Genomic DNA, 21557 nt, shown 5'->3' on the forward strand with positions numbered 1-21557 from the left:
CATCGATGACTGTCATTGACATAATGCAACTTGTGATCTGCAACAAAACATATTCATATTAAAACTGGTATATATACTTTCTAATAAACTGGCATATATACTTTCTAAATAATTTAAGTTTTATAACAAAACTTAGAATTTTAAACTTTAAAAAAAAACCTCAAAAAAAAAATCTTTCAAACCTCAAACTCAGACTAACTCTCCGCACAAAAATATAGTTTAAAAGGCTTAAAAAGTAAACAAATAACCACTTCTTCAAAAGCAGCATAATAACTTCTCAAAATATACAAATTCAAATTATGTTTTTACAAAAAAAAAATTCATACAAATTTAAATTTCAACTCACAGGCAATGCAAGTAGTTCCGCAGCATCTTTCGTGCAATCTGAGATGTAAAGTCGTGAATTTTGCGTCATTCTGTTGCTCGCTGATAGCAAGATGAATCCACTAGGTGTTGATGTTGCACATTCAAAGTTCCATTTATCCTCGTTACGAGGGAGGATGTTGCTATCTTCAAAATGATCAAGCTGTAAATAATAAAAGTTTAAAATTTACAATGTTTTGTGACATAATAGGCCTATTCCCCCCCTTGTGACATAATAGGACTTGAGCCTGGTTGGTTGTTGGGCCTATATGTTCCATGGGTAATGAGCAAAATCTGGCCTATAAATGCTGTCTTATGGTTTATTATTCTATTCTGTATAGGGGAAGTCCTTGACCTGGGATTTCAGCCAGATTTAGCCCATTACCCTAACACCCTTGTGTGTCCAAAGTGAAATGCTCTGGTTTATTATACACAATGTCTGACAGATTACTGTGGCAGTCAAGTATTTATCTGCTATATATTTACAACCGATGCTTACAAGTTACAAACTATATCAAATTTACAGTCTTTAAGAAAATCCCCAACTGAATTATTTTCTGCAGCAAATCTAAGGCGTTTGACAATCTCTGTGAATTCTGCTGTCAAAAGTCAGCATTGGTTTATGAACACGCATGAAAAAGTTTCCAACCACCCACCATCATCATCCTTTCATCATAATGTCTTCGTTGCTGCATCTTCTTCTCATGCTCTTCAATCAACTCAACTTCCAATTTTGCTCTTTGCTCCTTGATCTCACTCCATGATGGGAAATGGTGGAGGCCTTCGAACGCTTCCTATTCAAAGTCCACACACCAAAATAAGACCACAAAATGGGCAAATAATTGCTTGATAATATATATTCAAACTATAAAATATACCATATAGGAGTCTTTTATATAACATTGGTTTAAAATTAAGTCACAAATAAAGTTTAAAAAAATTTAAAAAAGAAAAACTATATATAGTTATTACTCGGAACTTTAAAAGTAAATTACTTAGAACTATAACATCTTATCAATAAAAGTTAAAGTAATAATAAACAATTAAGGCCCCAATCCTTGCCCAAATGCTAGGGGTTTAAGGAATCATGACGCGTCATGGTGTAAAACCTCACCCTGCAGAATAGAACATACCAAACAAAAAATTCACCTTGATTAGTTGTTCTGGGTGTGTACATAGCTTTGGTATGTTCTTAATTGCATGCAATAGATGAGAAGGTTCATGTAACTCGAGCAGACGGTCTTCAAACTGCTTAAGTATGGCACAAGATACGCGGAACACTGCTTCATGGCCAAATGCAAGGAAACAATCCCATACACGAATAAGAGTCTGGTGGATTACCGTAAGGTGAATGAGTATTACACTGATTAATAATAAAGAATACAGAAGCATTTATACATTGCACTATATAGGCATTTATACATTGGGTTTTAGGAATATGTGAAGTAGTTTTATAAGCAACAAATAAACAGTGCTTGATAAATTTCACAAGAATATAAGATTTTTTAAAGTTTTCTATGACTTTTTGTAATAAGTTACCGTCAAACTGTAGTTATGGCACAATTTGCTCCGTTAGTTTTTCCAATAATGATGGAAATAATGACATGAATATGTGGCATATCACTCATTTAAGAAAATCATTAATATCCAATGTTAAAACATACTACATCGATTTTAAAGAATCTAAAAAAACGAGACCTATCATTCAACAAACTATCCCTTTTATTTCACTAATTCTTTACCTTGAATGGCAAACAGTCAAAGAAAAGTCCGAGAAACCATCCTGTAGTCACGGCTGCAATATCAACTTCTGGGTACTTGGTTAGATGGTCGTTTAACTTTGGTATTTCAAGTGGGATGATTTTCTGTAGAACGTATTGATCTGCCAGCAAACCAGCCAAACCATTGCGATAATAATCCTCGGGAAAAATCACTTCAATTACAGCAATAATGAACCTGGGATAAAATAAAAGGACTTTAAAGACTTTTTTGAAAAAAATAGTTCCAGGGCATAAAAATGGGGATAATTTTAATTGTTTTAAATAGACAACAATAAAAATGCAATTGATGAACTAAGAATGCATTTGATTTACCGATACCATGAATAATTTTGAATAATAAAATATTCTAATATATACTTGTATGTTTATATTACTGATATCATAAATATATATATATATAGTTTAAATAAAAATTACAGTATATTCCTTTATCAACATTTTAATTAGGTTTTTAAAATATATAATCCAAACTATTGTTTTTAATTTACAAAATATATAAACTCTTTATTTTTAAAATAACAATCTAATTTATTTAATGTAAATTTCCGTCTGCCAAACTCACCAGAATGCATCAACTTCCTCAAGGAAGAGGAGAGACGCTCCTGCGAGAAAGTTAAACCCCTGACAGTATCCGATCTTCGGGGCATGGATGCAAAATGCAGTGAGGACTCTAGTAAGACGATCACGAAGAGGTGAATCTTGTGTGGTGAAGTCCCGATTACCAGGCATAGTACGTGGGACATCCATCATTATTTGTTTAAAACTTTTTGAGAAATCCTGAAAAAATTTTTAGATTGTCATGTGTAGTGTACAGTACAATAATAAAATAGAAAAGCATGAAATGTCTTAGCCAAGGTGTTTCAAATTTTTAGCTATTACTTTAGTTTCTAAACTGTCTTGGCACACAGTTTAAGTTTTAAAACTGTTTCCAAACTGAACTTTTTTGAGTGTCATCAGCCATCACTACCATTTTTAGAAAAACATAAATATGACATACCCGGTCCAGTTTATATATTTCCTGGTGTTTAAGAAGTTCTTCATAGTAGCTATCCCCCCTCCCTTGTTTTATCTCAAGCACATAATAATGAATGAACTTCTGCCATATATATGAGCGGTAGTGAGCAGGCATGCATTGTAATATCAACTTCTGCAGCTGGGGCGTCACTTCAAACTGAGAAAATATGATGAGGTTAATTCTATATAATAAAGTATTTATATGTAGTAGGGGGGAGAAGGTGACAGAAAATAATATACAAATATCCTGATCGGGTTTTAAACAATTAACAAGTTATATGGAAGTCGTGAAGATACGGTTTTAAAATTTATTGAATGTTCTTTGTTTACTACCAATTGGGACGAGAAAATAGAATGAAAAGTGTTCCATCTACTCCCACCCTACTATAATACAATAAATACATTAGTGTAAATGGTGTAAGTAAGATTGATTTATAATTTGAAATTCTAAATAATATTAAAATTACCAGATACAGCTTTAAAAATTTAGTTTTACATTATTTTTAAACATAATATTTTAAAACAAATATGCAAATCTACATTCTGTACTTTTAAACCACAAATTATGACAAAGCCTCCATTATTAAATACCACACGCACAGCTGGAGTTAATCATTAAAAATAAGCGTCTGGGATTTCAAAGTAAAGTATCCTGGTTATATTTACATAGGGATTATATTCTGATTTACTGTACAGTACCACGTACCATCAACAGGACTGAAAAAATTAACATATAACAATATGAATGATGGTTTATAAATTATGGAAGAGTTGTAAAATACCAACACATGTGGTAACACTTCTTTTCCTTTTTTCTTTTTTTTACTTTTGTGTATTTATTTACTTTTTTAAATGGATATCCTACCTTTTCTGAATGCTCATGCATAAAAGATTTCCATTTTTTGACTAATTTTTGATTTTCTTCAGATGCATCAAGAAGTGCATCATATGCTTCAGTAAGATGGCTACACAAATACTCAATTTGTAACACTTCGTTTGGTAAGTTGTGGATAAAGCCAAACATGTCTGTGTGCTCAGTTTTACCTGGAAAGTAAATTGTAAATATAATGCTTTATTTTACTCTATTCTTCATGGGTGGGACCTACAGCATGGCACATTAAGGTATCAGAGATTTAGGTCAGAGTTGGCCTATCACACTTACACTTGGGTGCTACAACATATTGGTGACCAATGGCAAAAACTGTTGGGTGTCTTTCTTAAACACCACAGTGCTGGAGATAAACTATAATATTTGGTTGAAATATAAAGTGCATTTCTGGTAGTGTGACTAACAGTATGTCCACAACTCTCCATACAATTGTAGAAACAAATAACAAAAGTTAGTTACAGCTTGAAGTAGTGGTATAACTGTTACATGGTGCTACAAAATACAATAAAAATGATTTAACCCCATTAATAAAAGAAAGATACAGGTATACAAATTAAACCAGACAGAAAAACCTTTTTATATTTACAGCATTTCTTTTGACTATACATTACAACAAATACAGCTTACCTAAAGTGGGAATGCTACAGCCCAGAATCCGATCGTTTTCTGATTTCATAGTTTTCGAAAGATTTTTCAAATTAGCGACGTGTCGATTGGGTTCGGATACCATGAACCTCACGTCTTCCTCTACATCCACTAGTGGGTGATAGACACAATGGCCCATAACACTGACATAATCACGCTGCGTTCTACGCAGTTCAATCGCCAATTTATCAGCTTTTCTAAAAATACAAAAAAAAATAATAAATTGCTAAACTTTTATAAAAACATTCTGAACTTCCTAAGTATGAAATAAAAAATATTACAAACTTTCCGGAAATGCAAAAAAAAAGAAACAATATATATAAAGAATGCCAAAAGCAATAATTATTCATTCTTACCTTCTTTGCTGATGAGCTTGGTCTTTGTACTTCTGACACATTTGATGCAGCTTTAAAACTTCTTCATTAAGCAGACAGTTTTGCTCACGGTAGGATCTAGCTTGCTCCTCCATGTTATGGTAACCTTCAGAAGTAACCGCCCGACTTCTGCAGATAGATATATATAGAAATTTTAAAGTTCGTGACAAAAAGTGAACATCATAGTTTCGAAACACAATAACTGTTCTGACTGGATGGAAAGTTTACTGTGAGTCAAACTACATGCGCACATACAATATATAACTCATGGACTGCAAGTATAAACACATTTGAACTTTGAAATAATTTTAGTCTAAAAATTTTTCTACACTTTATAGTGCCATTCTACATAAAAAATAAAAAAAAAAATTTCATTTGTTTCTAAAACGTCTGATTTGTTAAAGTGCATGCAAACACACCTTTTTATATAGACCACCGTGAACCACAAATATAAAAACATATGAATTTTAAAGCAATTTCAACCTTATAATTATGTTTCAGCACTGCTTTTGAATGAAATATCAATTAGAGTTTAAATAAAACTGTTTAACTTTATCACATTTTATTATTTAGTTTAAACGATTTGAAATAAACATTTTAAGATTTATTCATGTTTTGCAGATTTTTTAAAATTTATTATTTATTAGAAAAAAATACCAAATTACTTTTCGTTTGTTTCTTGGTTGTTAATCTGGTCTTGAATTTCGAATAATTGTTGATCTCTGGACGCGAGAACTTCCTGGTAACTTGTGATACGGTCGCGACATTTGGTAAGTTCTGCTTTTGCTTCAGATAACTCCTTACTGAAAGAATAAGAAAAGATTTTAACCTATAGGGTTTTTATTCTATATGGTCAAGGTCGTACAGTGAAGAAAGATAGCCTTGGTCCCTTTTCCTACTCAGGTGTAGGGTAAAAGTATACGTATATTCTTTGCATCAAAAAATGTACATTAAAATACAGTTTTTAGATATTTAGAATGTTTATCACCGAAGATACAGCAAGAGGCCCTTTTAAACCATTGTATGCACTTTTACCTAACACAGGTTATGTATTTATGTGGCTGGTATGATTTTAGACTTTTGTATGACAAGTTATAGCCATGGGCTGAATTCGGTCACAGAGTTGAACACTGAATTACATTCAGTTATTCACAAAAATGAGTCACTTTAAAAAGGAATATACACAAACGCAGTAACCATTTGTTGTTGACTTGTTGTAATAAAATTATGTACAGGTTTATTCTTCATAATATTTATACGCTTGGACAGATTGTTTTAAATGCATTACTTAGAGAGCAAAAATGAAAGTTAGTGAATTTGTCTTTATTACCCCACTTGAATATATTATATATTTATAAAACATTCATGTACCTTTACACAACATATTAATTTCCATATAGTGCATCATATAATCAGACTTACACATAGGTATTATTACTCACGATAATTGGAATAATGCTCCTTGTTCATCCATATTACTCGTTAAGGAAACAGGGGAAGGATCAGCGGGTGTGATCGGGTTGTCCCATTCATATTCATCCCCATGACCTGGGTGTATCATGATCATGAATTCATGATCATTATTTTGTGAATGATATATTCCACACTTTGTCAAGCATGTTTGTGAAAAGTATAAATTGGCATACATCATAAATTATGTTGTAAACATAGGCGCCAAACTTTCAAGAATGCAGGGGAGGCAGGGAAAGTTAGAGGAGCATTCCTTTAAAACACATTTGATGCCAATGTTTACAAATAATGCAGTGTAAAAAAAATTAGGGTAGGCTGGCCAGCCGCTGGCCTGTAATTGTAGGAGTGGCGCCTATGGTTGTGATTGCTTTGTTTCACACTTTGTCAAGCATGTTTGTGTAAATGGATGAGTTTTAGTGAGTCAATAATTATGATTTATGGCTATGCTGATTATATCCTAATCAGTCATCATATGAATTTACATACGCATTTGATTCGTCAACTAAAAACAACATGTGTAAGTACTGAATAGGCTATTATAGCATAACGATAACCTTATAAAGATTACTGTTTAATTCATTACATTATACAGATAGATTCACAGTCTGTGAAATCATTTATTATCACATGACCCATATACAATAACATACTTTAACACAAAGAATAATATTTAAGAATTTGGCTTTGGAATGTGTACACTTGGATTGTTGGAAATATACACTTTTATGTCTAACTGGATCACTACCAAGCTAGTAGGTATTAAACTTACCGTTCGAATTTGAATCTAAAGGACTTGGTGGCATAGACATTTTATACGATCCACTTTCTATTGAAATTGAGTCCTGTGATTTAATCGTTAAATTAAATACTAAAAGAACTGAAAAACTTTTATTAATATCCCTATATACAGAGAGAGAGATAGAGCATGTTGCATGTATAAATAAAACACCCCCCTACAAAAATACCCGAAATAAAGATACAAAAACCATTGTTACACTCACACAGTCACAATTACACTCAAAACTGAAGTAGTCATTAAACCACAAACAAAACCTATTAAGGTCAATGAAAATCAACAAATCTAAGCTGAACCTAAAATAAACTGTTTGTCTGCTAAGCTGTTTCTTAATGAAGCAAAATGTGACCAAAAGATGACTGGAAAAAAAAATATTGATTAGTTGGCTGACAGTTTATGGATATTTTAAGGGGTTTACAGTTTTGCAAATCAATATTACTGGATTATCAAAAGTAAAATAAAGCTAATAATAAAGCCAGGAACAGCTAGACTGTAAGTAGATGGATAAGCACCTTTTTAACTCAATCAACAACAATAAAAGGCAAAAAACAATTTATATAGATAACAATATTTCCCAAAAACACATTCTATTTTATAACACCATAAATCTTTATACATATATTTATTATGTATAATAAATAAACGCAACATTCCGACCAAAATGAAATCACTAGTAGTATAATTCCTTATTATTCCCACTTTTACTCAAAACAGTATTAGAGTAAGAAGTTTGAAATGTTGCTCGAATTTACGGGGAAATTATTCTAAAAACTCATAAAACCTGTTACACTACTTACTGTATTTGAAGTCTTGCGTTGAGTTTTCTTAGGAGCGGGGGAAACCCCATGTGCGATACTTCGTGTGGTTTGAATTGCTGACACCCAATCTTTGACATCATCATAATCTTCTGCCAGCATTACCACATTGTGTCTGGAATTTAAAAAAGGGCAGTTAGTAAGAATAGCTTAACAGTAATGACCTTAGATGATCAAAATTTGTTGTTTACAAAACACAAAGATAACAGAAAAAAGAAATAAAATTGGGTTCTAATATAAATCCATTTTATAGCAATGTGAACTCAACATAATAGTAAAATATAGGTAGACATTGCTATAGTTAATTTGTATTATTGGTATAATTACTTGTCACTAATCAGTTCAAATTGATAGTTCTCCTCTTGGTTAATAGTCACTGCTGAGTGTCTCAGGTCAAAAACTACGTCCGGTTTCGCAGTTCCCGTATTTTCATCTTTATACCCGCTGATGGTGCAATTCTCGTACAAAACAAACCACAAGCGATGCTCACGAAAACCAGCAATACGACCAACTAACCCTGTGGTAGAAAATGTATTTGGCTTTCATGTACATTGATTAGGTTCTATCATTATATGTATATAAAAACAAAAAAACACAATAAATTATCATCATTTTTAAATTTATGTACAAAATTAAACGTAAACTAGGTTCCATATGTACTAAGACAAAAACATTTAATAAATTGTTGATATTTTTTACCTCCTTTCTGCCTGTACTTTAGCCATCCTTGTTTGGCCATCAGGAAACAGTAAATTTATTTGTTTAAAAGCAAGAAGCACCTTATACATTGCCCTTTCTATCTACTAGCCATGACCTAGAATTTGAAGCATAAAGAAAAACCCAACCGATAATAAGTTTGCATGCTACTAAACACAGCATAGGGTATTTCCATAATGATGAAGCAAAATATTTTCTAAAGTCTTTTAGAGCAAGTACAAGAATCAATGAAATATTACTGGCTTACATAGACGCCAAACTTTTAAAAATGCGGGGGTGACAGGGAGTAGGATGAGCATTTCTAAAGAACAAATTCGGTTTAACTGTTTACTGATAAATGCATTGCACAAAATTCCAGGGTAAACCTGCCCACCTTGCCACCCCAGGTTTGGCGCCTATGCTGGCTTACACAATTAAACTTAGTGATAGAACAATTTAGTGGCAACAGGATTAAATTTGACAATTGAATATATAACTGCATTCTTTCCACCAAAATATGAACAATTGCAGGGTACTCTACACCAAACAAGATTTGAATACAAATTTTAACTGCTGCGATTTAAATAGATGCCATTTGTACACACACAGCAAGGAAAGAGTACGATAAGGGGAAATAAGAGCCACAAAAGTTTAATCATGAGTGCCATATAATGGTACATTTGGAATAGAATTAAATGTTCACAAGTTGTACATTTAACATGTAACACAGTTGAAGTGATATATACTTTTCAGCATGCTGGTTGAGCATTTAGATGTAAAATCTAAATTAAAGTTTATATTACAACAGAAAAGGGATCTTATAAAATTAAAGCTCTGATTTGAACAATGACTATGTCATACAAATTTTAGAAATGAATATAGAATCAATTATTTGCAAATTGAGATAGCATTTTAGCCTAAAGCAAAATGAATATTTTATTGAAACAGTTTTTCAGATGCCTACTAACCACTGTCAAGACATTAGTGGTTTAATAACCAAATATAGAATCACAGAATAGTTTGTAGGATAACTTTGACTTCTGCTTAAAAATGTTTCACACTTTCAATCACTTAGACCATAAACCCAAATTAACTGTTATCGAAATAAATTATTTTGTTGAATCAAATGTATTACAAGGCAAGATTTTTACAACAGAAGACAGTGATATACATGAAGGAGGGAAAAACTTGTTTGGTGTAATCAATTCTTCTAAACAATACTTGGCTGATCAATTAGTTTATAAGCATTTAAAAAGAGGATTATGTATTGCACTCGCTTTTATCCTAATTCTGATAAAGAATTAATAGCCTACCTTATGCCAGCCATCATTTTGTAAAAACTTTTGTTTCAAACTATGGCAAAGGGTAAATAATTGTTTTCACTGGCAATTTTTTACTCAAAACAATATAAAATATACTTTTCACCATTATTGCACTAATTCCCACAAACATTTAATTTAGGGAGTATTGTTACCGGTTTCAGATTGTTCATCAGAGTCATTTTGTGGTAGCTCGAATATAGTTGGGCAATCAGACCAATCCTTGGCTTCTTTCCTATCCCAGTATGTATTCTTAAACACATGCGTTATTTCACCAGTAAAAGGACATTTCTTAGGTTCAAACCACACAGGTTTGTAAGGTTCAACTTCTTGTCCCATAGCTTTCTTGGCAGCAGTTTCCGCCTCTCTTCTCCTCCTTCTTCCTCTCTGTGCGTCCTCCAATCTCTGTTTAAGGTCATTTGCAAGATCCCAATTCCCTTCTTCCATTGTTCTTTGATCCGGCCGCAATCTCGAATCAGTTGGAGCAACATCTGGTTCCTGCTCATTTAAAGTTACAGCTAGATCAGTGAAGAAGTACATTTTCTCTGCGCCAACAGGTAAAGGATGTGTCTGCCAAAGCTTTTTGGAAGGGAGCGTCTTATACAGTGGCTTGGACTTATTTGCATTGTTTACCGTTACAATCTTAGCACAATCCATCTGTGCATCCCACGTACCAGACACCACGTAATGAGCCAACCCTTTCGCATCAACCACCACACCTGATACTTTCCGTGGGGTTTCCCTTGAAAAGTAACTGTAGGGAAAATACTTATGCTTACACCTATCACCAGTAGTATGGTTCACCACCTCAGCATCACCAGACTGATCCACCCAGAGCTTCCCCACAATAATATTATGCACAGTGGTGGTAACTTTTCTCCAAGTGTAGTAATTCCCGCTTTTATGAAATTTAAGATGAACAACTCCTGTTGGGGTGACGTTTAAATACTTTCCGCGAAATTTGCTGACTAAGGTGATTTCTTCCCAATAAGACCACCCAGAACTTTGACTTTTATTCACAGAATCCACATGCATTGCAGCAGCTGGGGGATGATGGCTAACCTGCTCACAAATTACTCGAAATCCAAGATCATCTCTTCTGTCCAACTCATAAGTTTCCCCCAATAGTGGATTAAAAGGCTTCCCAGTTCTGTACAAAGTAGTTGAATACATGGACACGGAAAAGGCAACTACATGAGCCATTTGCTCCTGAGAAGTTGAGCATTTTTCCGCTCGATCCAAGATGCTTGAATACTCTAAATCTTCCCCCAAACGTTGTAGCATTGAGAGAGGCTCATTGAAGTTTATCGGCATTGGTATTTTGGACAAATCTTTCCCTATACAATTTTTCATAATGCTCCACAGATTAACACTGTAGTTAGGTTTATCCTTAATGCGCTTTCTTCTCACTCGTTTTTCCACATTCATCCCAGGAATCTTGTCTTGTTCATCAGATGCAACTGGGGCAATAGAAGAGCCATTCTGCTCTATAGAAGAACTGGATGCAGTGCTTGGGGTTTTCCTATGTTCTTTTACAAACTCAGTTGTAAATCCTTTATCCGAAGCATCAACAAATTCATCTTCGTCATCAGAGGCGGCTTCGTCAGATTGCTTTGACTTGTTATCTTTATCATTGCTCCCAGGGTCGGGTCTTGGAGGTCCTGTACCAGCATGTAGAGCACGTTCTAAAGTATTATGTTGTTTAGCAAGTGTCTCAACTGTTTCTTCAAGCCGCAAACGCTGTTCTCGCTCATGAACAATAGACTTGTGCCAACGCTTGCCTTGAGTTTGGGCAAGTTGTAAGAAATCTGAACAAGCATTAATCATAGCTGTTGATGTAATACGAAACAAAGTCGCTCTTTCATTAACAGTTTTAATTCGACTTGACAAGGTAGAAGAATCGTTTTGACTAATAAGGTTATTTTCCAAGCTCTCTAGATCGGATAATGCTCTTTGAAGTGCCCCGCCGTGCTTTGAAATTAAGTCATTACAAGTTTCTAAATCATCTAGCTTCCCAACTAAAGATCTCAAAGTAATGCGCAGGTCGTTCTTTTCCATTTCAGACTGTAACAATGAATCAGAAGGGCCAGGATTTTCGACAATAACAAGACTATCCTCATCGGATGAATCATCGCTTTCCGCAAGACGCGTTGCTTTAACTTTGGCCAACTCTAACGCGGTAATCCATCTTTGCCTCTCGACTTCACTGCTTGCTTTTAGGTGGAACGTTTGAGCTCCTCCATTAGATATCATGAAATTATGGGAATCCTCAGTTACAATAAACGAGCCTGCTAAGTTAATGGTACCTCTGCAAGTATGCGCCATTTCTGCTTGCGATCTATAATATGATAATAATCCATTTGACAAAACAAACCACCTCCGCTGATATCCCTTTATATAGTTGGTCCATTTCCACAGCCATCCTTTAAAATGGTCCGATTCCGTTGGTTTTTCAGACATGTTATGTTTAATTTACGACAGGATTCTGTAAATATGAAACAACGCTGTTACAGGTGAGTTGGCTAGGCAGACCTTGAACAATTATGAAAAATATTCAAACTGTTTTATATCCCTGTGCTCTGGGCAATTATAACGAAACATAACATATCTTTGTCAGCGCAAACTTTGTTCAGCTTACGTCTTCTGCTGATTTAGGAATCTGTCAATCAAATCATTCGCCGATGTCACAATTTCATAGAAATGTTATAACTCTTAGGAAAACGGGGTGTAGTGCTTCTGTTGCGAACATTTTAAACACATAAGGGATATTCTGGCCTAAAACCTACCGTAGAGGACACAAAATGGGAAATTGTTAAGTATATGTTGCGAGTTTTATTTTGAGTGGTCACAATACACAGTAACACGATTGTATTTTTGTAAACTTGCATTGGATAAAACACATAAAACCCTGATAAATATAAACGTGCGTATACAAATTAACTGTTGGTATCATTATCAAGAGTTTCATTATCGTACGCCAACGACACACCACTATCCCTGGCGGTGGATATTTCGCTAATCGAGAAGATTTCCATTGAGATATTATGGCCAGTTACTCCACTCCTCCGCGTTCGCCTTTTCGTCCCTCCTGTTACTGTATTCGTATCTACGTTTTGGAATTTCTTATAACTCACATCGCTCTCTAAAGTTAGGGCGTCAATTACAGGCTGAAGTACAGTGCCGGATCGCCGGCGTTTCATATGATTCGAAAGTCGAGATTTTCTGTATCTCGGTGGGCAGTGACTTGATCGTCGCCTGTTGCCGCTATATCGGAATTCCCCGGTTACCAAGTCACCTGAGTGACTAGTTCGAACGTTATCGCTTTCGTTTTCATAGGAAAAAACGTCATTTGTTTCTGGTAAATCGTCCGACACTAAACCAGCGTCTGACGACACACTCATGTAGGAAGAAATGCTCTCTGTTGCTTCAAGTGACATTACTTCTTCATCCAACGGCCGCAAGGACGTGTCAAGCGAATCGTTAAACGTCATAGACGACTCATGTGATATGACGTGTGGTGAGGATTCGCCAAGTAGCCACCAGGTTTCCCAGTCACCTAAACCCTGCAATGGCCTTTTGTTTACAATATGAATACTAAAAAGTAAATCATATGGTAAGGTGGGGGAAGATGAGATACTTTTCACTCTATTTTCACGTGCAATTAGGTGTTAAACAAAGAATATTATAAAAATTATAAAACCGTATCCTGACGAGTGACGACTCCTACTGACCGCTGTTAACTGTTTAAAAAACGATTAGATTATGTGCTAAAGGTGTCCTGTCTTACTAAACAGTACTTAAAAAGTAAATCGTATCTAAAATCTAAGACAATACCTTCAAATGAACAAGCGATCTCCGTTTTCTCAGCAAAAATGAGTCGAAGTTTTCCAAAATTTTATTTGTAGTGGGTGACACATGTATTTGTAGTTCTGTGAAAAAATAAAAATCTGAAACGTGCATAAAGAAACGACCTTTTTTCCCCAACATGACGGGGTAATGACAGTGTCCTACACAGTAGACACACACCATGAAAGTGTCCTACACAGTAGACACACACCCTGATTGCAATACATAGGCTATTTGTTCGTTTATCCAACCTTTCCCAGTTTGTTCCATCCTGGCTGCAGTATTCACTGTATCACCAAACAAACAATATCTTGGCATCTTCATTCCAACAACGCCAGCCACAACTGGACCAGTGTGAATCCCAATTCGTAATTTAAGCCTCTCATTAGGTAGATGCCTAAAACATATACTATATAGTAGGGTGGGGGAAATATGGGACATCTTTTTTTTCTGTTTTCTCGTCCCATTTTGTAGTAAACAAAGAACATTTGAAAATTGTGAAACCGAATCGTCACGACTTTCATAGACTGGTGTTAAATGTTTAAAACACAATCAGGATATTTGGATTTCATGAGCTAAAAGTGTCCCATCCTCCCCCATCCTACTATATGAATCATATTGTTTGCATATATGGCATTAAAAAGAAACAGTATACAATGCGTAATTAGGAGTGCACATTGTTTATTATTTTTGTTAAAATAAAAGGAAACTTAAATAACAAAATAATTAATTAAATTTAATTATACAAAAATATAAATGGCTGATTTACTCACTCAATGACAAAGTTATTTGACACACTATCCTTTAGTGACAAAGCCATCCTTGCAATTTCTTTCACATGATCGTTTCCATTGCGCTGTGGTAAACCAGATACAACCATGTACGCATCGCCTATTGTTTCAACCTGTAATGAGAAAATTAACAGGTTACATTTATTCATTCAAAACAAAGTTTCCATAGTGACATACCGATTATTGTAAGAAAATTCCTAATCTAAAACATATTTTCACCAACCTTATACACATCAAACCCATCAATGATTTGGTCAAACATGGTGTATAGTTCATTCAGCATGCGAACCACTTCTAACGGTTGACTTCTATGACAAATGTTAGAAAAGCCAACAATGTCACTGAAATAAACCGTCACACTGTCATAAGATTCTGGTCGTACATCCTGAAAGTTAAATAGTTTAAATTTTAAGTGAAGTTGTTTTTTTGTTTCGAAAATATTTTTTGTCACTGTCATGATTATGCAACCTTTGTGTATTGTTTGCAGCTGATGCTGCATTTCTTTCATGCAATTGTAGTGATAAGAAACCTATAATTTGCAACACACTTCACTATTGATAAGCATGACCTTGTTAACCAAAGTTTAGTGAATGTGCAAACAACTTTGCACAAAAACACTTCAAGTTATAATAACTATCGACACAATAAACATGGTGGGGAAAACAGTCTGTTGACAGATGCATTTTAAAAATACACTCTTGGTGTTTGCTATATGCTTAATATTGCATTACAAAGTTGACTGTGCCAAACAAACTGGAAAAAATAGTAAAGATACATAACACAAACTTTTATTTTCTATAAAAATTTGTTGCCATCAAAACATGTTAAAAGATTCAATCATGCCTAAATAAATAGTTAGTCACATGTTATAATTACTTACAGAATTCATCTTTAGTCTTTCAGCCACCATTTTAGGCAACATTTGGTATAAAAGACTGTCAGATTTCTCTTTTTCTGCTTTGAATTGCTCTGTCTTTTCTTCCACCTTCTCTTCAAGACTATACGAATATTGCTGAAGTCTTTGAAACAGACTGTCAACAAGGTTTGTCTCTCTATAAAAGAATTTGTTATAATGTTATATAGAGTAATTTTTTAACAGGTTTTAATTCTGCTATCTTTAAAAAAATAAAAATTTATGGTTGATGTTTGGGATGTTATTAGCATACCTCTGAAAGGAAGTTTGCAAGTGCTCAAGCTCATGAAAGCCTGGTCTATCTTTTGCTTTATGAGCCCAACATCTTTGAAGTGTTTTTCTCCATTGTTGATCAATTATGACATCATCATCGTCTTCCAATGAAGGACGGAACGGTTCTTTGTTGTTTGATGACATCACCAATTCGATGATTTCTATCAAAAAAAATAATGTATATATAATAAATTTTTTACTTAAAAACTTGTTTAGTTAACATGGTTCATTAATATCATTACTTTTACAATAATTTTATGTGTGAAAAAACAAGTTCAGTTAATTTTTTTACAATGGTGTGTTACCTTCATGGCTGTATTTCTTGTCTTTTCTGTAAAATGGTCCCTTTTGAACCAATATTTCTTGAACAATAATTGCAAAACTATACACGTCACTTCGTTGAGTCCCTTCAGGGGGAGGTATCACAGATTTTAATATCTCAGGTGCGGTCCACAGTTTTCCTAGAAATGTTCAATGTACATAGTAGCTTATAGCCAGGTTGGGTTGCATAAATGAACAAATAAGTTGATTGGCATCTGGTGCTTTGGTGGGTTAGTAATGTTTACTTGTGTTGATTAATATAACATGTGATTAGCTCATCAAGCTCATGCTTAAGAGCTGTTTAACCAACGCACAGTTTTAAACTTCCAGGGGGCATACCAGTTTAAGTATATGCAAATATGTGCAAACAAAATTACATATGGTTAAAGAAAAAAACACATTTCATTTGACACTAAGAAAACACACAAATGACATTAAGAAAAAATACAAACACATTAAGCACAAAAAAAATTACACTGAAAAGGTGATGTATATGGTGACACGTGACAGTGTAATAACAAAACTGAAATAAGCTTAATACATTAGCTTATAAATTTTGACGTTATTTGATGAAACACTCACTTACGACTGCTTGCTGTTTTTGGTTCTCCCTGATTTTTTTTGATGAGCTTTAATCGTTGACTGATGAGACCAAAGTCAGTCAGCTTCACCATAAACCGGCTGTCAATCAAACAATTTGAAGGTTTCAGGTTCCCGTGTGAGCGCAATGGACTACGGTGAAGGTAGAGCATTCCTTTTACAATATCAAATATCAAGGAATTTCTGGGGAAAAATAAAGCCTATGCTGTTATTGTTTGTAGAAAGTTTTAGTTTTGTAAACAATGTTGAAACTGTGTAAACGGTAAATTTAAGAATTAAACCTCCAACCACTAGTCTCTGCACATAGATAACTGATAACCCCTAAATACCAACCTATAACACTTTCCACCAGTTTAATCTGTAACATACTGGAGGACAAGTGTCTTTGGACAGTATTGTTAACATTGCACAAACAGAATCGGAACACATAATATTTTAATCCAACGAATAGGGTAAAATAACTTACTTAAAGAAATCATCCCACTTGTCGTGGTGGTCAAACAAATCTTGCAATGAACCTCTTTTGCAATATTCAGAAAGTATTGAGGTATATTGTCCTTCATAATTTGCACCGTAAAACTTGCATACATGGTCGTGGTTAAGCATAAAAATCTGTGGAATAAAAAATCAGTTAAACTCGAAGTAAACATGCGGTAATTCTGCGGTCAAGTAAAATAGTAGGCAAGATTATCATGTGGACGCAAAACCAGTTGAAAAATGGCGGGGAAAATAACAATAGAGTGACGTCATAGAAATAAATTTAAACCAACCAATTACAATTCTGTATTCTAAGTTTAATAAAATGATAGCATGTACATTCATTCGTCTGTTTTTATACCAACAGGGTCAAAGCATATATAGTGAACCGACCGTTAGGTCCTTGTGTCTTGGTATGATATTTTTGCCCATTCGGAATTTAATTACCTGGTCTAAATCGCACAAACTCGGCCGCTCCAGCGAAATTCTTCGAGCTTTCAATTTCTTAACAGCTACAATCCTGCCTTTGTAGAAAGCGGTTGTGATAAACTCTTTACCTTTGCAGTCTCTTATTTGTTTGTGGGCTTCTATAATGTCGTTGTTGGTCGCGAGATTCTGCGCAATGTAAAGGGTTCTGAATTTACAATGGGCAGGTAAATTCATAAGTATCGAAACATTCAAATAAGTATCGAAACATTCAAATACAAATACAACTTTATGGGGCAGTTTACATATGGTACCGTAGGGAAGATAGAACAGCGCCCGAATCCTACTTTTCCTGAACGTGCTTTGAACAATTAACTACGCCATTTTAGACTCGTAAGGCTTGCGGTTATATAATTCTATAAATATTCTTTGTTTACTACCAACTGGACGAGAAAAGAGAATGAAAGTGTGTTCCATTTTACCCCACTATACTATATTGTGTAAAGAATCGATAACAATATGCCTTCACACGTACCTTAGTTGGAGTGGTAGCAGAATCACCCGCTTTGCCCCACGTTATGTCTTTCATTTTCACTTTCCACATTGTAAGACGAGAATTTTGTTCTTGTTTATACAATCTGTTTGTATATTTGGCTCATAACTATTTAATATTTACCTTGAATATTAAAGTTTGATAGCGATTTACGTTGCACGCGATCAAACCATTAATCGTCGTACGGGTAGGGGTAAAATCGATACTGTTGTGGCACAGAAAATACCCAGAATAGCCTAATAGAGTTTTTGAACATTAGCAACGGTCCATTACAGCCGTTGGAACACGCTTTTGGAGTCGTAGGGAAGCAATAAATAACAAATGAACGATAACAGAGAATAAAAACATGAACCGTTTAACCTACTTTATATTCGTATAAATACGGTAAAACACTTAAAAGGGTAACGGTATCGCTAACATTGCTGTATTTTACCTGTAAATAAATAAACTGACGAAGGTTTGAATCAAAGCCACAGCACAAAGTGCTCCGATGACGTACCACAGCTCTGGAAAATAATAACATATTAATTGGTATGTGTGGCTATTGTGAATAGACTACATGTATAGTTCTGTGGGGTAAGACGGGACATATTTATTTAGCACTAGCAGCCAAAAAACGTGAACAATTAAGTTTTGTCGGGGTCGTGAGAACACGGTTTTATAAATCTTTGAATATTCTGTTTACTACCAAATGGGACGAGAAAATAAAAAAAAACAAAGTGTCCTATTTTCCCCCAACCTACCATAATTTTCCATTATTCCGTTAGAACTTATCAAGGTTACTTACGCTGCACAAACATTACACATATAGGCATTTGGGCGCAGTACGTCGTGAATTATGCAATCTCTTGTATCAGCCTGTGTTGCGAAAGTTTAAAACCAACGTGTATATATTTGTATTGATGCCAAAGTGTTTGCTATCACGGTATCATTCTACACGTGACCTCAATGTAACCCGTTATAGCAATGTCGCAATATATAGTATAGGGTGGGGGAAGATGTAACACCTTTCGCCAACTTTCTTGACTCATTTGGTAGTAAACAAAAAACATTAAAGGGATTTTAAAGCATCACGACTCCCAAAGGCCATTGTTAATTGATTAAAATAGAATAATTGGATATCATGTGCAAAGGATGTCCCGTTTTTCTCCACTCTATTATATGAGCGCGAAATTGGGCAATACCGCATTTCTGCATACCGGACATAGCGGATTACTAAATTTATACGACGTTGTTTCTTGTGTTATAGGGTTGCATTTATTGTAAACCAACAACGCTATCAACTTCTCATGTTTGTCCAACAACGCCGGGTGTAGCTAAACAAGGTAGTTTATAATGTCCATTTACATAGCCTTAACCAAGTGCTGACATGGCGATATACTAACGTAGCGATTGGCAGGTTCTCTGCGCCATTTTGCTGGCCTAATGGGCGTTCATATTATTTATACAATCTATATATTTGAATACATTGTTGCATTAAAAACACGCGCTTTTTTCTCCTAAAACATATTTCAATTTCAACTTTAAAAGTCTCCGTATCTATCAACACTAAGCTTATGTGAAAATATAGTCCGATTAATTACTTTAAAAGTAGGAATTTGTTTCAATGATAAAATGAACGTTTTAAAAGCAGAAATTTTGTTTCAATGATTCAATGAACGTTCCTACGATTTAGGCGTGCTTATATTGTCGCATGTATAACATGATATATGGTCGAGGAAACGCGGTCGTCATACTGTTGATACAGATATTAGTTTTAATTGCAATACAAGCCGCCAGCACACTGCTATTAACCGGAAAGTCAACTTAAGTCGGCTTACCGCAGATTTGTAGGGAAATTACAGCCAAGCGCGCTTGTACGCCATTTTGTAATAGACAGTTTTGTGGATTTATCAGCAAGTACAGTTTTTAAATTTTATAAAGTTATAGTTTTTTACTAGTTATATCATTAACAAAAATACACAACGTCGGGTGACTTTTATATATCGGTATACAAACGCTCCGGAAATAATAGCCGCACTCTACTGTACAAAATTATAACGTGACTCATTTAAGCTTGTATCGAATTTTTGTTAATTATATATATAGTGGGATGGGGGAAGATGGGACACCTTTAGCACATAATATCAAATTATCCTGATCGTGTTTTGAGCAATTAACAACGGTCTATGGAAATCGTGAGGATATTTTTTTTTAATTGTTTGAATGTTTTTTGTATACTACCAAATGGAACAAGGAAATAGAATAAAGCGATGTCCCATCTTGCCCCACCACCCTACTAAGTGGTGGTGTCAATCCAAAGATCAGAAAAGTGTTGCGAATATTGATTAGTTAATTGTATTTTAAACATATCATTATAGTTTAATGATACGTTGTGTGGTGTGGGGCAATTCTTTCGTGTTATACACATAGTACGTGACCGCCTAACGTAAGCTTTATTTAAGCAACTTATATATACACCTTTAGGCATTCCTATTTGTATTACACAACCGTTTTAAACATAGTTCCCACACACTAAGTTCGTATGTTTCATTTTATATTTCGTTTGTATAATGTGTTTAATCAGTTACGTGGCACGGGAATTCCAATTTCGTTTGTTTGCTGTTTTTATTTATTGTGTCATTATATTGTTTTTATTGCGGTTTCGGTCCATCGGTTAACGATAGATAATAAATGTCATATATTTTATTGTTTTGCTTCAGTTGTGACCAAGAACAAATTGTATATAAAATTAATTAGAAAATTCTATCTTTTTGGTGCCGTTTAAACTGAACATCAGACGAAGAAACATGCAGCGCTATCCTCTTTACAAAGTTTTACCGAAACTAAAATCAGGTTGGATATTTTTAATTTGCTTTCTGGGAAGTTGTTCTGATAAAGCCCGGCGAAAATATAATTGGATAATCTATTTTTAGAAAAGTTGAAATTTTACCTCCTTGGTCCGGGCACTTCTCGCAGACCGGACACGCCAGTGAAAGTTGCGTGCTGCTGTGCTCAGGTGTCCCCGCCATCGTAATTTGTCACAAAAATTTCATCATTTGTCATCAAAGGCCTCGCGTTGCTATTTTCTGTGACGAAAGAAGTGATTATGACACTGCCCAGCGATTGTAGGACCGCAAAAAGCAAACATTGATCTCCAAGAAAAATTTCATTATTGGTATTGGTCATCAAAAAATGCAATAAATCTATCTTCGT

The 21557-nt window shown here is 34.5% G+C and overlaps 3 protein-coding genes across 3 annotated transcripts; all 3 read right to left on the reverse strand.

Annotated features, from left to right (window-relative positions):
- Positions 1-337: 337 nt before the first annotated feature.
- Positions 338-8886, reverse strand: LOC100180420 (TBC1 domain family member 2B-like). The gene is made up of 15 exons (XM_009863636.1): positions 8847-8886; positions 8475-8664; positions 8130-8262; positions 7306-7378; positions 6509-6614; positions 5732-5869; positions 5049-5195; positions 4675-4889; positions 4024-4202; positions 3142-3315; positions 2707-2921; positions 2106-2319; positions 1513-1692; positions 1020-1157; positions 338-526 (listed from the first exon to the last, which is right to left on the reverse strand). The coding sequence occupies exons 1-15, from the start codon at positions 8884-8886 to the stop codon at positions 338-340; spliced, it is 2331 nt and encodes a 776-aa protein (XP_009861938.1).
- Positions 8887-8961: 75 nt separating this feature from the next.
- On the reverse strand, positions 8962-12706 carry LOC100184317 (oxysterol-binding protein 1). The gene has a single exon (XM_002131156.4). It carries the CDS (start codon positions 12620-12622, stop codon positions 10301-10303), a length of 2322 nt encoding a protein of 773 aa, XP_002131192.1. The 5' UTR covers positions 12623-12706; the 3' UTR covers positions 8962-10300.
- A 275-nt stretch (positions 12707-12981) lies between these two features.
- LOC100178051 (atrial natriuretic peptide receptor 1-like) lies at positions 12982-21557 on the reverse strand. The gene is made up of 14 exons (XM_026839290.1): positions 21295-21557; positions 18796-18868; positions 18345-18447; positions 17831-17998; positions 17373-17518; positions 16893-17089; positions 16291-16446; positions 15966-16146; positions 15680-15851; positions 15023-15184; positions 14782-14912; positions 14260-14405; positions 13997-14091; positions 12982-13725 (listed from the first exon to the last, which is right to left on the reverse strand). The coding sequence occupies exons 1-14, from the start codon at positions 21371-21373 to the stop codon at positions 13099-13101; spliced, it is 2436 nt and encodes an 811-aa protein (XP_026695091.1). The 5' UTR covers positions 21374-21557; the 3' UTR covers positions 12982-13098.

This window comes from Ciona intestinalis, unplaced genomic scaffold, assembly GCF_000224145.3.
Source record: "Ciona intestinalis unplaced genomic scaffold, KH HT000184.2, whole genome shotgun sequence".
NCBI classification, from domain to species: domain Eukaryota; kingdom Metazoa; phylum Chordata; class Ascidiacea; order Phlebobranchia; family Cionidae; genus Ciona; species Ciona intestinalis.

Bases quoted from the DNA above. Each gene is read 5' to 3' on its own strand.
- LOC100184317 (XM_002131156.4), bottom strand. From the start codon at position 12,622: ATGTCTGAAAAACCAACGGAATCGGACCATTTTAAAGGATGGCTGTGG.
- LOC100180420 (XM_009863636.1), bottom strand. From the start codon at position 8,886: ATGGCCAAACAAGGATGGCTAAAGTACAGGCAGAAAGGAG. The intron at 7,379-8,129 runs GTAAGTAGTGTA...ATTAAATCACAG, and splicing joins AACGCAAGACTTCAAATACA to GACTCAATTTCAATAGAAAG. The intron at 4,890-5,048 runs GTAAGAATGAAT...TTGTATTTTTAG, and splicing joins CAAGCTCATCAGCAAAGAAG to AAAAGCTGATAAATTGGCGA.
- LOC100178051 (XM_026839290.1), bottom strand. From the start codon at position 21,373: ATGGCGGGGACACCTGAGCACAGCAGCACGCAACTTTCACTGGCGTGT. The intron at 15,852-15,965 runs GTATGCTAATAA...ATTCTTTTATAG, and splicing joins TTGCAAACTTCCTTTCAGAG to AGAGACAAACCTTGTTGACA. The intron at 14,406-14,781 runs GTGAGTAAATCA...TATATGTTTTAG, and splicing joins TCAAATAACTTTGTCATTGA to GCATCTACCTAATGAGAGGC.